Source organism: Carya illinoinensis, chromosome 15 (assembly GCF_018687715.1).
Source record: "Carya illinoinensis cultivar Pawnee chromosome 15, C.illinoinensisPawnee_v1, whole genome shotgun sequence".
Taxonomy (NCBI): Eukaryota; Viridiplantae; Streptophyta; class Magnoliopsida; order Fagales; family Juglandaceae; genus Carya; species Carya illinoinensis.
The window spans coordinates 33,065,720-33,080,394 of NC_056766.1; the positions used below are offsets into that span (position 1 = coordinate 33,065,720).

The window sequence follows — 14,675 nt, forward strand, 5'->3', positions numbered from 1 at the left end:
CTGTAAAATAAAACACAAAAATAAATACAACCCTTAAAAATTTCCAAATAAATGATATTTAAAAATTATAATCAAACAAATTTTTAACTTTATAATTTTTTATTTAAATTTTTTTCTTTTCTTTCTTAAAATACAATAAAACAGGTTAACTCAAACTATTTTATTATTATTTACAAAAGAGTTATTTTATTCTCAAACTAGTGTATGGAGTATACAATCCATATCACTTAAATGATAATATTTAATTTGTAATATTTAAATTTTAAAACTTATCATTCAAACAAAATTATATCATATAAACACTATATTAAATATGCTCTACACACTTATTAAGGGAATGTTTATATAATGAGTTGAGATAAGACAACTTGAAATATGAGTTGAAAATTAAATAACATATTGTTAAAATATTATTTTTTTAATATTATTATTGTTTTGATATTTAAAAATTTTGAATTGTTTATTATATTTTGTGTGGTGATTTTTTAAAGTTATAATGATTAAATGAAATAAAATAAGAGAATTTTGTATCCAAATCGAACCTAAATAAATAAATATATATATATATATATATATATCTTTATATATAAAAAAGGCTATCTAACAGAAATTTTTTGTTTTAACGGAAATGTGTTGTTTTACCATTAAAGTTGAACTCCGTTTACTAAATCCGTCTAACTTCATTTATTATATTCTCTTTAATTTCTTTCGTAACTTTACGTCTTCTCTATTTTATGTCTTCTCATTCGTTTCTCTCTCCAAAACCAATTTATCTAGCACAACGCACGACCCCGGGCAAAATATTTCCCAATTTTCATCGATGGCGAAGAAGAGCTTCAAGTATTGATCCTCGGTGGTGGAGACGCAGCCGTGAGTTTCTTTATCATCGACTCTCGTACCTCTGTTTTTCCTTTCTATCTTTTTTTCCCCTCAGTTTCGTTTCCATATACTCTTTCTCTTCATCTTTAAACGTTTTCCTCGGTGCAAACTCCACGGTTTTATTTTAATTTTGCATCGCTGATTATTTTCCATTAGTGTTTATGAGCCCGTGGTTGTGGATTCTGAATAATTAAGCTGAACACTGTTCAGTTTATGCTCTTTGCAGATGTTAGTATCACACACTTTTCCCCCAATTACGATCAACAATATGCGTTTTAGTGGTTTGTAGCAGAGAAATACTTTTAAAATGAGGGATTTAATTAAGTACTTTAGTATTTTTGAAAATGAAGTAAAGGAAGACTGAACCATGTATCTTCGTTGCCTTTTCTTTATCTACGAATATACATACTGTACTCAAAAATTTCAAAAAGAGGTTTTCGTGGTAAACCTTTAGGTAGTGGAGGGGATGAGCTAAGAATGATTGAAGTTGAACCGTCAAAAATGCTCTACCTTTGAACAAGTATTTTACGAATGAGTTGATTGACGGAAGTTTCATTCCCTTCTTTATGGTCAGTGACAAACATATTGGACATTTGACCGGGTCAAAATAAGAAAGCGGTACACAGATGTTTGCACTTCCTAAAGGTGCATCCTCAACAAACTTGGAAGATAATCACGACTCCTTTAGACCGATGGCAAGACCAGTATAATTCCAGTTGGACGTTTTTAGTCTTGGAAGCAGGGAATTTTAAGAGCTCAGTTTAAATTAAGGGTCCTGATTTTAATGGTTGTAACTATATACCCTTTGCGATGACCGTGAGATTAAAATTATATAGAACTTGATAGCATTTACTCGTCATTGCCTGCTGATGTTAGTATCTGAATCTTTTGTGGAAGATTTTGTGAAAAAAGAGACTGATTTGAGTTTCTTCATTGACTCACTTTTCAGTTGATAAGTTTAGTTAAGACTCTAGGTTCTTACTTGTAATGGGGCAGTACTCAAGAGAAATATTTTTAGCTAGAAGGAACTTATTGATATCAACTTCATGTGCTGGAGCCTTGTGGTGGTTGTGGATGTTTTTTCTTACTTTTGAGTCAAGTGTAAAATCAACTCACAATTGACTTTTCTCTTTAACTTTTGGGTTATTCTTGTAATTGTGCTTTTGTAGTTGAGACAAAATCATATCACAATTTACTGCTTCACGAAAATTAATTGATTTATAAGCCTCCAAGTTTCGTTGGGTTTTGGTAACTAACAGACTGTTATGGGCCAGATGACGATAGCAATAGCGATTGAAGATGTTCACAGGGAAGTGAAAATATTAAAAGCACTATCTGGGCATAACAATCTTTTTGAGGACACAAACAACGTCTACGTAGTTATGGAGTATGTATACCCTCATTGAAGTTCTTAAAATAAGAAGACTTGTTTCTTGGAGACAACAATTCCCTTTTTGGTCGATTTGAAGAATATCTAGATGGTTTAGTCTAGGCATATTATTTGTATTGTCAATCTTAGAAGTTTTTTCTAAGCATTTAGATTTTCTTTTCCCTGCCAGATTGTGCGAGGATGGAGAACTACTGGACAGAATTCTGGCAAGGTAAAAGTGGACAACTTCATTTTCTTTTGTACAAAAAGGTTTTTGTCCTAATCATGGCGAATAAGTCTGCTTTAGTTTTCTATGATTTTGTTTATGGTATTCCTCATGAAGCCTTGTTATCCCTTTAACGTAGTGGTGGAAGATATATGGAGGAAGACGCTAAAAAAATTATCGTGCAAATCTTGAATGTAATTGCCTTTTGTCATCTTCAAGGTGTTGTGCATCGTGATCTAAAGCCAGAGGCATGGTATTGGCAATCAATTAGAACAAATATATTGCTTTCTTTGAATTGAAATGTGTTGGTTGTACCCTTGCAAGTGCATGTCCTCTTGTGTTATTATTTTTTATTCCAAATTCCAATGATAACTCTGTATGTGCTTACTACTAGCAGAATTTTCTTTTTGTCACCAGAGATGAGGATTCTCCAATGAAGGTTATTGATTTTGGTCTATCTGATTTTATTAGGCCAGGTAACAGTCGCAATACCACATTTTTCATTTTTTGGTCGTATGGATAAACCTTAGTAAGAACTACTATGATGTAAATAGAAACCAATTGTCCTAATTATTCTATTTTCACATCTTTGCATTTTATATACTTGCTCTTCGTTGGTTAAATAAGAGGTTCAAGCCTTCTCAAACAGTTATCATCATTCATGGTCTTTGCTTCTTGAAAAAGTCTCCTTTTAGATATGATTTTCCTTTTTAATTTTCAGTTTGGTTAGGTTAAGTATTAGGATGTTAAAAAGGACATGGGACAACCACCATTTCTTAATTGGATGTTGGGGCCTGTCATACCATATTTGAGTTCTATACAGATAAGGTCTTTGCTTGATTACTAGGCTCTTCCCCCAAGCGTTAACAGCTTCTCAACTGAACTAATGAAGTTAACCTACGATTGCCATTTTTCTCAACTGAGTGGACTAGAATTTATTGCAATGTGCTAGAATATGACATGATAACAGAGAATAACTTCATTGATAGTATTCTTTAGGTGCTTTCTTCATAAGCATATAGTTTTATTTCTAGAATGTGAACTTCTTTTTATATACAATATGATATTGAATTACGAAATAGATGATAGGTGATTGGATAGTAGATTATTTTGTTGTGCCTAATTAATTCATTAGAATTTATTTTCTTGAACTGTTGAACAATTTTCCAAAGTTTTTGATCCTCTTAGTAGCTTATTCGCAGAATGACTGAGGTAGGCCTCTATTGCCCTTTGATTTGGAGTTTGATAAGAACTTACTAGACTGGATAAGAAATAAGGAATTTTTGGGTGGGGAATTTTATGAAATGAGCTATTCTCATTTTGTTGACGTTGGTTAAATCCTGATGCTGTCTTGTTGCCTTGACCATATTTCAAGTAGAAAAGGATAAAACCAAAATTGAAATTTCACAAGTGTTCCATTATTTTTGTTTAAAAGAAAAGATTGCTGAAAAAATGACAACAAGTTTCCTTGATGAATGCATACCAACAATGTGTGCATATATATATATATATATATATATATATATAATATGAGACATAATCCTGCTAAAATGCTGGATGGGATTTTTAAGGAAAACTTTTACTGGAGTAAAATATTTTGTCATGGGACCCACAAGGTTTTAAGACCACTATACGCAAAATTTCAGAAAAAGTCTCCCTCTGCCTTTCAATGTGTAAAAAAATTCCTTTTCTTGTCACTCAAATGGAGCCTATGCTGTGGGGATTCATATCATAATCTTATTTTTGCACTTATTTCATCGCATTTAGCTGAATAAATTTTTATACGCATTAGATTTTTCTGTCAAGAATATTTATGGTTGTCTCTTAGCTTTCAATACTGTTTTGCAAATTTTCCCTTTTCTCTATACAGTCATTCGATAATTGTTTGCTTTGTCTCTTAGCTTTTACCCTTTTCCAAAGGATAAAGATTGAGTGTTGAGTCTTCACCTCACTTTCCAATGCCATGCTTGCAGCACTATGCTATGTGTGACGCCCCCAAATCCCCATATACGGACACGGGGAAATCGAGACGTCCGGATGATGACAACACAGGTCACCACCCTATCGACGAGTGCCAAGTGTGTGCAAAAGCAACATATGTGCACAAAGAAACACGCAGCGGATAACGAAAGTCATAACTAAGTACCATAATTTTTCTTAATGTAATACAAGCTGTTTAAAGCATACATAATAAAATATTACAAAACACAAATACAGTTTTAAAACGAAATATAAAGCATAACATCAGCAACCTGGCGGAGCCGCATCCTCGGGCTCAGCCTCCTCCTCCTCATCCTCAAAACCTGCACCAGAAGCTACGGCACCAAAAATGGTACCGTAGGTAAGTAAAATCCAAACAATACCAGATAAAAACACATAGAACTCAAACAATATGCATGAAACATGCCCAATGCACAAAACCCATAAAACGCATCCTTTCCAAATATCACGCCAAAAGTCACATTTGGCCCAATACCTCGCCATTATCCCAAATAATGGCCCATAAACCAAACCATCAGAGCACTGTAGGCGGGAATCGCAGGCGGGACTCTACCACCATCCCTGCTCACCACCATCCCTACGCGTGCACCGTAGGCGGGAATCACAGGCGGGACTCTACCACCATCCCTGCTCACCACCGTCCCTACACATGCCTCTGAATCAAACCAAACAATCCAATTATGCGTGCACCATGATCTCCCCTAGGGATCATACACACGCACCCGTAAGTCCACTTACGCCATACACAGGCTTTTCACATTTAAACAAAACTCACGTGCATGCACCATGCAATGCCATAACAATGCATAATAAAATAATCCAACAACATAAATCAAATAAACAAGCAACTCCGTCATCCATCCATCCGACCCCCGAACTCCTCGGACTCAGTCCGGAATCAGCCAACCAACAACAAATAAATAATTGAATGAGCGATATATATTTAAATCTGAAAATAGGGTTTGGAAAATACTTACAGCACTATACAGTATTTTTAGAAAGCTCGCGGCGTTGCAAACGGAGGAGGAAAAGCAACGTAACAGTGTAATTTACACTGTGTCCGTGGGTAATAAATTACCCATTTTTGAACGGGGACAAACCAGGGCTTAGGATTGATAGGGAATGGCCTAAGGATGATTATGAAGCTATTGGAAGTAGTGGTTGGCCGTGGGTGGCGGCGAAAATGGTGGAGGAAGGCCAAAATACCCAAATCGGAAAGCTAGCTCGTGGGAACTGTTCCGGTGACTATTAGAGGCCGGAAATGGGTGGGTTAGGATGGCAAGGGACCGGTGATGAAGTGGTGAAGAGGTGGTGGCCGGAGGTGGAGCGACGGCGGCGGATCAAGGCAAAAACCGTATGGCTTGGAGGAGCTCGTGGTGGCTAACGGTGGCTCGGATGGCGGTGAAACTTGGTGGGGATGTTCACCGGTGAGAGGGGAAGAAAACTGGGTGGGTGGTGTAGGCCACGCCGCCGGCGAGCGGCAGTTCTGGGCTGCGAAAGCAACCGGCGACAGGGACAAAAACAGAGCAGGTGCAGCGACTTCCGGCGGCTCTCGAAAGCTAACGGCTGGTCCAATGGCTCTGAAAATTGGTGGGGATGATCTCTGGTGGAAGGGGAAGAGAATGGTGGTGACGGTGCACCAAACGGTGGCCGGACGGCGGAGAACTGGGCGGTCAAAGGGACGGCGACGGAAAGAGAGAAAAGGGCTGATGTGCGTACGCGGGAGAGGAGGAAGAAGAAAGAAGAAGAAAAGAAAGAAAAAGAAAGAAAAAGAAGGAAAAGGAAAAAGAAAAAGGAAAAAGAGAAAAGAAAAAGAAAAGATGAGGGAAAAGAAATGAGGTCCAGTCCTCACTCCGGAAACCAAAACTGATCCGCCGAAAACGATTTTAAAAAACTGTAAAACGACTAAATAAAATAAACACAACATCAAATAAATTAAAAACCAATTTAAATACATTAATTTAAAATAAATAAACCAATATATTAATTAAATTAAAAACAACCCTTCAGTGAAAATACACGTAAAAACGGGTCATCACACTATGACGGCACTGCAGTTACTTCCAAATTGGCCTTTCAAACATATCTTCACATATTTTATTTAGTAATTTATTTTCCATATTTCATTGACTATGGGTGGTTGGGCTTGGTTCAGGCTACTCGATTTGACATGATGAAGAAGAATGTCTAATTAGCATTCTATACATCTTACAATTCAACTACTTCTGCCAGTTTCAAAGGAAGTTGGGAGCATTTGACTTTCCTTTAGTACTCAAGTGGCCTCAAGATATTGAACTTTGAAATCAAAACTGATACAGTAACATCATTTATGCAGTACTGAATAATTCTATTACATTCCAAACATCAAATAGAAATTTGGCTCAAGAGTATCTTTGGCTCTTTGTTTACCCTTTTCCCTCTCTCCAATGAGTTGCTTTCTCTTGTATGCACCCTCACCCAGTGTACTTGGATTGGATTGCACCTCTTCTTAAAAAGAGCAAATTATTTGTATAGAAATTATATTATTACATCATTAAATCAGTATTTCGATTGCAAATTTTCTGGATGTGTCACATTTTTCCCTTTTGGCTGAATATATTCCTTTTGACTTCTGGGTGTTTTTTTATGCATGATAATTTAGAGCTGTATGTTCGTGGTGTCAACATGCATTGAACATACTAAACCTTCTTTTTAATCTCATCAATAAGAAAGTTTGTTTTTACTATCCTAGCATGCTTTTGTTGAATTTTTTTAGTGCAAATGGGTTTGAAGGAACTGGTTTATAACTGAAAACTAATGATATAATATATAGGACCATGTTATAGCTTCTATTAATGCTCTTCTTTTATAATATATCACAACGTGTAATTATTTATAAATTACATAAACATTACATTGTTATTTAATTAACCAAAAACATTACATTCTTATTAATAAAAAAATTAGTTATTAACAAAAAAAATTTATAAACTAACCAAACGTGCATGTTGCTTTCATCTAGTATATATATATATATACACCGAATTATAATAAAAGTTTTCTCAAAATTATGAGATAAGCAGCATCCAAACAAGCCGAAGTGTGCCCTAAAAACAAAAACAAAAAAACTTTACAATCAGTCGCCAATGCCATGCCGAGCAAGCGGAGCAAAACCAAGCGGATCCCTTTGACGAAATGAAGAAGGAGAAGCGCAAGAGAAAGAGGCTTAAGAAAGGGAAGGGGCACCGGAAGAAGCTGAGGAGAATAAGATGAAGAAGAATGCTAAGAAGCAAAAGAAGAGGGAGGAGGTGAAAGAAGCGGAGGAGGATGACGAGGAACAGAGAGGGGATGGTGGTGGTGAGGAACTGAAGGAAGAGGAGAAGAAGAAGGTGAACAGTAATCATGGAGGTTCTGGGATTATGAACACCAAACCCTTTGAATCTTTAGGATTGTCTGAACCCACTTTCAAGGCTATTAAGGATATGGGATTTCAGCGTATGACTCAGGTATAGCTACTGATATTCCTCTGAAAGTTTATTTATGAACTTTGGTTGTCTTTCTTTCTTTTTCTTCGGTTTATTTCATGCCTATTTTCTTGTTTGGTAGCACAGAGAAGGAAGAGAAGAACAATAAATATGAGGAAGAGGGAAATTTAAAGCCTTTTCTTTTTTCGATCGAAAATGATTTTTGATAATTAAAAAAAACATTGTAATGCTAATTATGTTTAGATCGAAGATTATTAAGAATGTAATGTTAATTTGACTCTGTCTGTATAGGAAATTGGGTTCCAAAATAAGTCGAACATGCTTGAGGAATTTCTCAAGCACTCAAGCTCTGGTACGATATCTTCCAAAATGAGCGAATCTTACTAAGAATATCTCTTTTTTATATGTACTTAGTGTTTCTTTATTGAGTTTATAAGAACTTTACCTTTAGTGACATTATTGACCCGACTCCAAGACGCAAGAGTAAAAGGTCGCGGATTAGTGACTGGCGTTTTTTAGCTATGCATCACATACCTCATGTTTCTCAATTTAATGATTTTTTTTTGGTAGTGTGCCTCATTGGTTTCATTGTTGTTCTTGTATGTCATGTTTTTCCAATGAAAAATTCCCACTTTTTATAGAGCGAGAAAGTGGGATTTCCATGGTAATGCCATGCAGATTTGCTATGTGGTGAATTGTAATGAATAATAAGAAACATATAAATGTATACTTCATGTTGCATGATTGAGTAATATGCCTCCTACTAATACACTCTTGAGCTCTTTTTTTAATCGTTGATGTCTGTTGAGCGTGTCTTCCAAATCTGGTATCTTTCATTTGAAAAAGATCCATGATCTGTTTCAATTACGGTCCATAGCCTTGTGAGGATTTCCGACCCATAAGCCTTGTGAGCAGAGTATACAAGATCATGTCGAAGGTCCTTCCTAATCGGCTTAGCCTGGTTTTGGAACAAGCTATCTCTAAGTCTCAAAATGCTTTTATTCAGGGGAGACAAATCCTTGATTCAACGCTTGTTGCCAATGAGTGCTTTTAATTGGAACAAAGTTTGTTCTTTAATTTCGAACGGTGGCTTGGGAGTATGCAATTTGAGGACTTTCAATAAAGCTCTGTTGGGAAAATGGTTATGGAGTACCACTTAGAGGGGGACACGCTTTGGAAGGAGATTATTGATTCTAGACACGAGTGCCTTTTTTTTTTCTTTTTTCTTTTTTTTAGGGGGGGGGGGGGGGAAGCTTATGGAAATTTATTAGGAGGGGGATGGCAGTGCTTTGAAAGTCATATACGGTTCGTGGTCGGAGAGGGTTCCAGAATCAGGTTTGGCATAATGTTTGGTGTGGAGATTGCGCTTTGTAGCATTTCTAGCACTCTATTGTATTGTAGCTAACAGTGAGGCTTCTGTGGCAGATATGCAGGTATTTTCTCATGGTTCTTACTAGTGGAATATCCTTTTTAATAGGAATATTCATGACTGGGAATTGTACACCATTTCTGAACTTTTCAGGTTGCTTTACTCCATGGGAAACACTACAGCATAGGAGGATAAGTTGCAGTGGAGGGCCAATGATTGTAAAAAATGTACAGTCAGGACATACTACAAGATATTGACAGCCCAAGGCCATGTTTCATTTTCCTAGAAGAGGATTTGGAGGTCCCGTGTGCCTACTAAAGTAGCTTTCTTCGTTTGGACTGATGCTCTTGAGAAGATCCTGACCACGAACAATCTGAGAAAGAGGGGACTCATTGTGATAGATTGGTGCTATTTGTGCAAAAAGCATGGAGAATATGTAGATCACTTACTATTGCATTGTGAGGTGACAAGGGGGCTATTGAATGAGATCTTTAGAAGAGTTGATTTTGCTTGGGTAATCCCATCGAGGGTGGTGGATTTATTGGCTTGTTGGAAGGAGCTTCAAGGCCATCCTCAAGTGGCGGTAGTGCGAAAGATGATCCCGTTGTGTATCATGTGGTGTACGTGGTTAGAAAGGAATGAGAGGTGCTTTGAAGATAGGGAGCACACAATGGCAGAGCTTCAGAATTTTTTTTATGCATACTTTAATGCCTTGGTTCTCAGCCATTGTACTTGATGGAAGCGATGTTCATGACTTTCTGTCCTTAAATCTAGAATGCATTTAGGTGTTCTTTTGTATATTTCAATGTACATGGGCTATGCCTATTTCATTTGAATGAATAAAACTTACTTCTTACATAAAAATATAAAAAAAATAAATAAATAAAGAATTTTCTCAATTATTTTCAGTAGAATTTTTTCAATATGTAATATAATTTTTTCAATCTTATTATTTGGCCATGCCTTCAATTTTTATCAATAAAAGTTTTAATTTCACTTATAAAAAAAAAAAAAAGAATTTGTTAGCTGTTTTTATTTAAAGGTAATGAAGTAGTGTTTTTTGTTAGCTTATATATTATGCGGATACTAAGATGTATGATTGAAGTGATAAAACTTAAGGGAGTTTGTAAAGATCTTTGCTATGGATGGATCTTGTTAACTGTGTGCTCTAAGGGTGGGATTTGATATCTGATCATTTTTGTTGTTTTTCTCTTTTCATAAAATATACTTGCCCAAAGATTAATATTGATACTCGTTCAGGAACATGATGAGATTGGGGAGAGGAATCTACGTGCTGTTATCACAGAAGATGACAACAAGGTTGATAAGCAGAAAAAGAAGAAGAAGAAGAAAGCAGAAGGAAATTGCGGTAAAGATGCTGCAATAACCGAGAAAGATGTTGGGGCCACTTATGAGAATACTTCACCTGAAGGAACGTCTAAGAGAGTAAGTTTCTCAGATTGTGTGGAGGTTTTTACTCCATCTGACGGTCCAATTGATAGTAATCAGGATGACAGCTTAATACGTGGTAAAAGGTTTTCACCAGAAGAAGATGAGATGGTTAAAAAGGCTGTTCTCAACTATATTGAAGTAAAGGGCTTAGGTGATGAAGGCCTAAACATGGTTCTCCACTGCAAGTCTCATCCCGAACATCAAAATTGTTGGAAGGATATAGGAGCAGCCTTACCTTGGAGGCCTTACCAGAGCATATATTATCGAGCCCATATTTTATTTGAAAGGAGTGAAGAGCGGAAATGGAGCAATGAAGAGTATGAACTTATTCGAAGTTTCCATGAAAAAAATGCATCAGAGTGGAGAAAGTTGGCTGAGGTTCTTGGCAAACATAGGGTTCATGTGAAGGATACATGGCGAAGAATAAGATTGCCTAATATGAAGAAAGGTCGTTGGTCCCAAGAGGAGTATCAAAAATTATTTGACTTAGTTAACATGGATCTGCGCATGAAGGTCTATGAAGAAAAGAAATCCAAGCATGGTATGCTGCGAGATAATATCGCCTGGGAAGCAATTAGCATCAGCCTATCCACCAGAAGCAACGTTTTATGCTGCCAAAAATGGTATACCCAATTAACATCACCTATGGTAGCTGAAGGTGTATGGGCGGATGCTGACGACTACCGCCTAGTGGATGCACTTTATGCCTTGGATTGTTGCTGCATTGAAAATGTGGATTGGGATAATCTGCTTGAGCATAGGTCGGGGGATGTATGTCGAAGGCATTGGGATCAGATGCTCAAACACATTGGTGAGCATGCCAACAAGTCATTTCCTGAACAAGTTGAAGTCCTCCCAAAACGGTATTGCACAGACGTACTTGAAGCAAGACAGACCTATGAAAGCAAGCCTGCAGTTTCTTGAGGGCAATGTCCTTATTAGGTGTGTGACTGCTGCTTGAGTAATTAGTTTAGAACCGGATATTTCCCCCCTTTCCATATGCATACAACATTTTTTCTCTGGTTAATATTTTTAACGATTGGCCATTGTTAGTATTTTTTAACAAGTAGATTTTGTAACTCTTTTTTTCAAATGCGGAATATGGTGGCATTTGAAAGTTTATTCAGCACTAAAATTGGGAGCAAGTTGTTAACGTGCTTTTTTATTGCTTTTAAAGTTTTAACTTGCTCATGATTTTTACTTTAGCTTTGCAATTTTGCTCTAATGTCAATATTCTGATGAAAAAATATTGATAAAATATTGAATAGTAGTAATAAGTAATGAAAAGTAAATAAAAAGTAATGATAAAATAATGAATAGAAGTAGAGTGATATGAATCACTCCACTACTCAAACACAACCATAGTCTCATGGGTTGGACACTCCTCTATTTTATTATCGAAAGTTTTATTGGATATGTATTAAGTTAGAGCCTTTATATATGTCCCGATAAAATAGGCCTTATTTTTGCATATATTTTCTTGGTCTATCTTCGGGATACAAATAGAGTTTAGTTAAAAATAAAAAGTGTGTGGATGCTCTTAAGAATTTCTCAAGACGAAGAAAAATGAGGTGTTTTTTTTTTTTTTCTTTCCTAAATGAGGTTTAGGCTCAACCTATTGAGCAAAATTGATTTGAGTTATACGACGATCGTTTGAGTTATTGTATTCTGAAGAAGACAAGTCAATAGCAAATTTGTTGCACTAGTTCATAAGAAAATTTGTGTTGGTTAGAAAATTTATTGCATTGGTTCATTAGAAAATTTGCCCTAGAAGAGAATTTGAGATGAAAAAGATTTTGTTCCCAAAAGTATCTTTTGAGATGAAATTTTCCCGATTCATTTGAAGTTTGTTTGAACATAGAAAGATTTTGAAATGAAATTATTTCGTCCCTAAATATTGTTCAAATGTCTCAATTGCATTCGAATGGCTAAAAATTGTTCAAATGGTTACATCAAGAGGTTGGTATTCGAACAATTTAATTAAGTCATGTTTGAATGTATTTCCGAGGATAGAAATTCGCCAAAAAAGTCAGAAAACCGCCTGCCGGCAATTTCTTAAGTAGTTGCAAATAAACCTTTTTACGGCAGTTATTACCCGCCACTAAAAAAGAAAAAAATAAAAAACTCCAATTTTGTCACAAAAAAGCATCAACAAACAACCTCGAAGGTAGGATTTTTACCGATGACATTCTTTTTCGCCACAGATAATATTTGTGGCGATATAAATCACTGTATAAAAGCATCATAAACTAAACTTGGGAATTTTTTCCAGCTACATATTTGCACGGCATATAGTTTTTTTGAACTTTCTGCCGACAAAAATTAATTATTTTCAATTTTTCAGCTAGGGAAACTCGCCGCAAATGGTCATTTACAAATAGTATTTTAGACCAAATTAATTATTTTAGACCAAATAGTCATTTACAAAATTTAGAAAAATAAATGCAGTAAAACAAAATTCATAAAAAAAACAAAAAATACACATCCACATTACATTTTAACCCAAAAATGTTTGTTGTACAAGTAAGAAATTGAAATATATTACATCTTTATAGAACAAACAATGAACTAAATCGATCTAGTGCGCTAATGAATGACCACTTAAATAAAAATCACAGCCACAACAATGGATAACACTATAGCCACCTTGCTGCAGTAATGCTTACCAAATTCATTCAGCCATCTTTGAAGCTTTGATTTCTTCACTTGTGTTTCTAATTGCAGAATCTTGCTGAGTATTGATTCTTTCCATGTATTTGTTGCCTGCATTAAAATTAAAACAAAACTAGTCAATAGCTGGGAAAAATTAAAGAGTAATATTACATATAGTCGTGGAATGCATAAGTATTGTACAGTTGCTTTGAAAAATAGTGAGGTATATTATAAAAAATTAATTTTTTTCATGTAGATCCCATATATTTTCACTTTTTTTAAAGTAATTGCACGACGCTTGCACAATCACGACTGCAACTTTCATTTCTTAAAAATAAAACAACACTAGTCAATACATAAAAATATAAAAGCACTAGTAAAAAGAAAGTTGTAATAAACCAAATGTGAATAATCTGCAGTTTTGGAACTATGACTTAAATGGTGTTTAATGTTAGCAATGATTAATTATATTCTTTGTGTACTCGGTGTTTGCCTAATTACGTGGATTAATAAAACCTTTCTTACTTAAAAAAAATTAATTAATTAATTAGAATGTTAGGAAAAAGAACTTTTAACCAAACTATAGATTTTCACTTATGAGCCTGTAAAAAATTGCCTAAAGGGACTTACTAATCTCGAAAATTGCTCTCAATTCATTTGATCACATGAGAATTATGAAGCACTAATTAATGAAAGAAGCAGTCCAAGATTGCCTAAAGGGACTTACCTATTATCATATTCAAAGAAGTTGCACAAAATTGAGTTGGTAATTACACCTTAAGTGCAACAGAGAATTCTGAATGCTCTTTGCTTTCACTATTCATGCAAACCACTGGGAGAAGTGTTGATAGAATTACTGTGAGGTCCTGCAAGCCATCACAAAAGTAAACCATTAACAAATGATTTATCTTTGCTTAATAGTTTCAAATATAAGATATCAACAATGTGGAGTGAACTGTAATGCTTCAAGGTTCAATAGAATCAAAAAGTATGATAACAATTTAGTTTAAGCAGAAAATCGCAATAAACAAAAAACATCCATAGTTGGTCTAAAGCACAAAGAACAGAGAAGTTTGATAAATAAACCATTAGCTGAATGAGCAACCAAGCAAGAAGAGATAGAGACTTATCGACCCCATATGAAGAGTGGCATGGAGAGCGAAGACGTTGTCCAATAGAGAGGACGAGAGTAGTGTGGGTGGTGGTGGCAACAAAGAAAGACTAGTCTGGTTTGGATTCCGATATTAGATGATAAGATAAGAT

The 14,675-nt window shown here is 35.4% G+C and overlaps 1 protein-coding gene across 1 annotated transcript; it reads left to right on the top strand.

Moving 5' to 3' along the window:
- Nucleotides 1-7,550: 7,550 nt before the first annotated feature.
- On the top strand, nt 7,551-11,936 carry LOC122295786 (RNA polymerase I termination factor-like). The gene is made up of 2 exons (XM_043105042.1): nt 7,551-7,960; nt 10,569-11,936. Exons 1-2 carry the CDS (start codon nt 7,724-7,726, stop codon nt 11,682-11,684), a joined length of 1,353 nt encoding a protein of 450 aa, XP_042960976.1. The 5' UTR covers nt 7,551-7,723; the 3' UTR covers nt 11,685-11,936.
- Nucleotides 11,937-14,675: the final 2,739 nt, after the last annotated feature.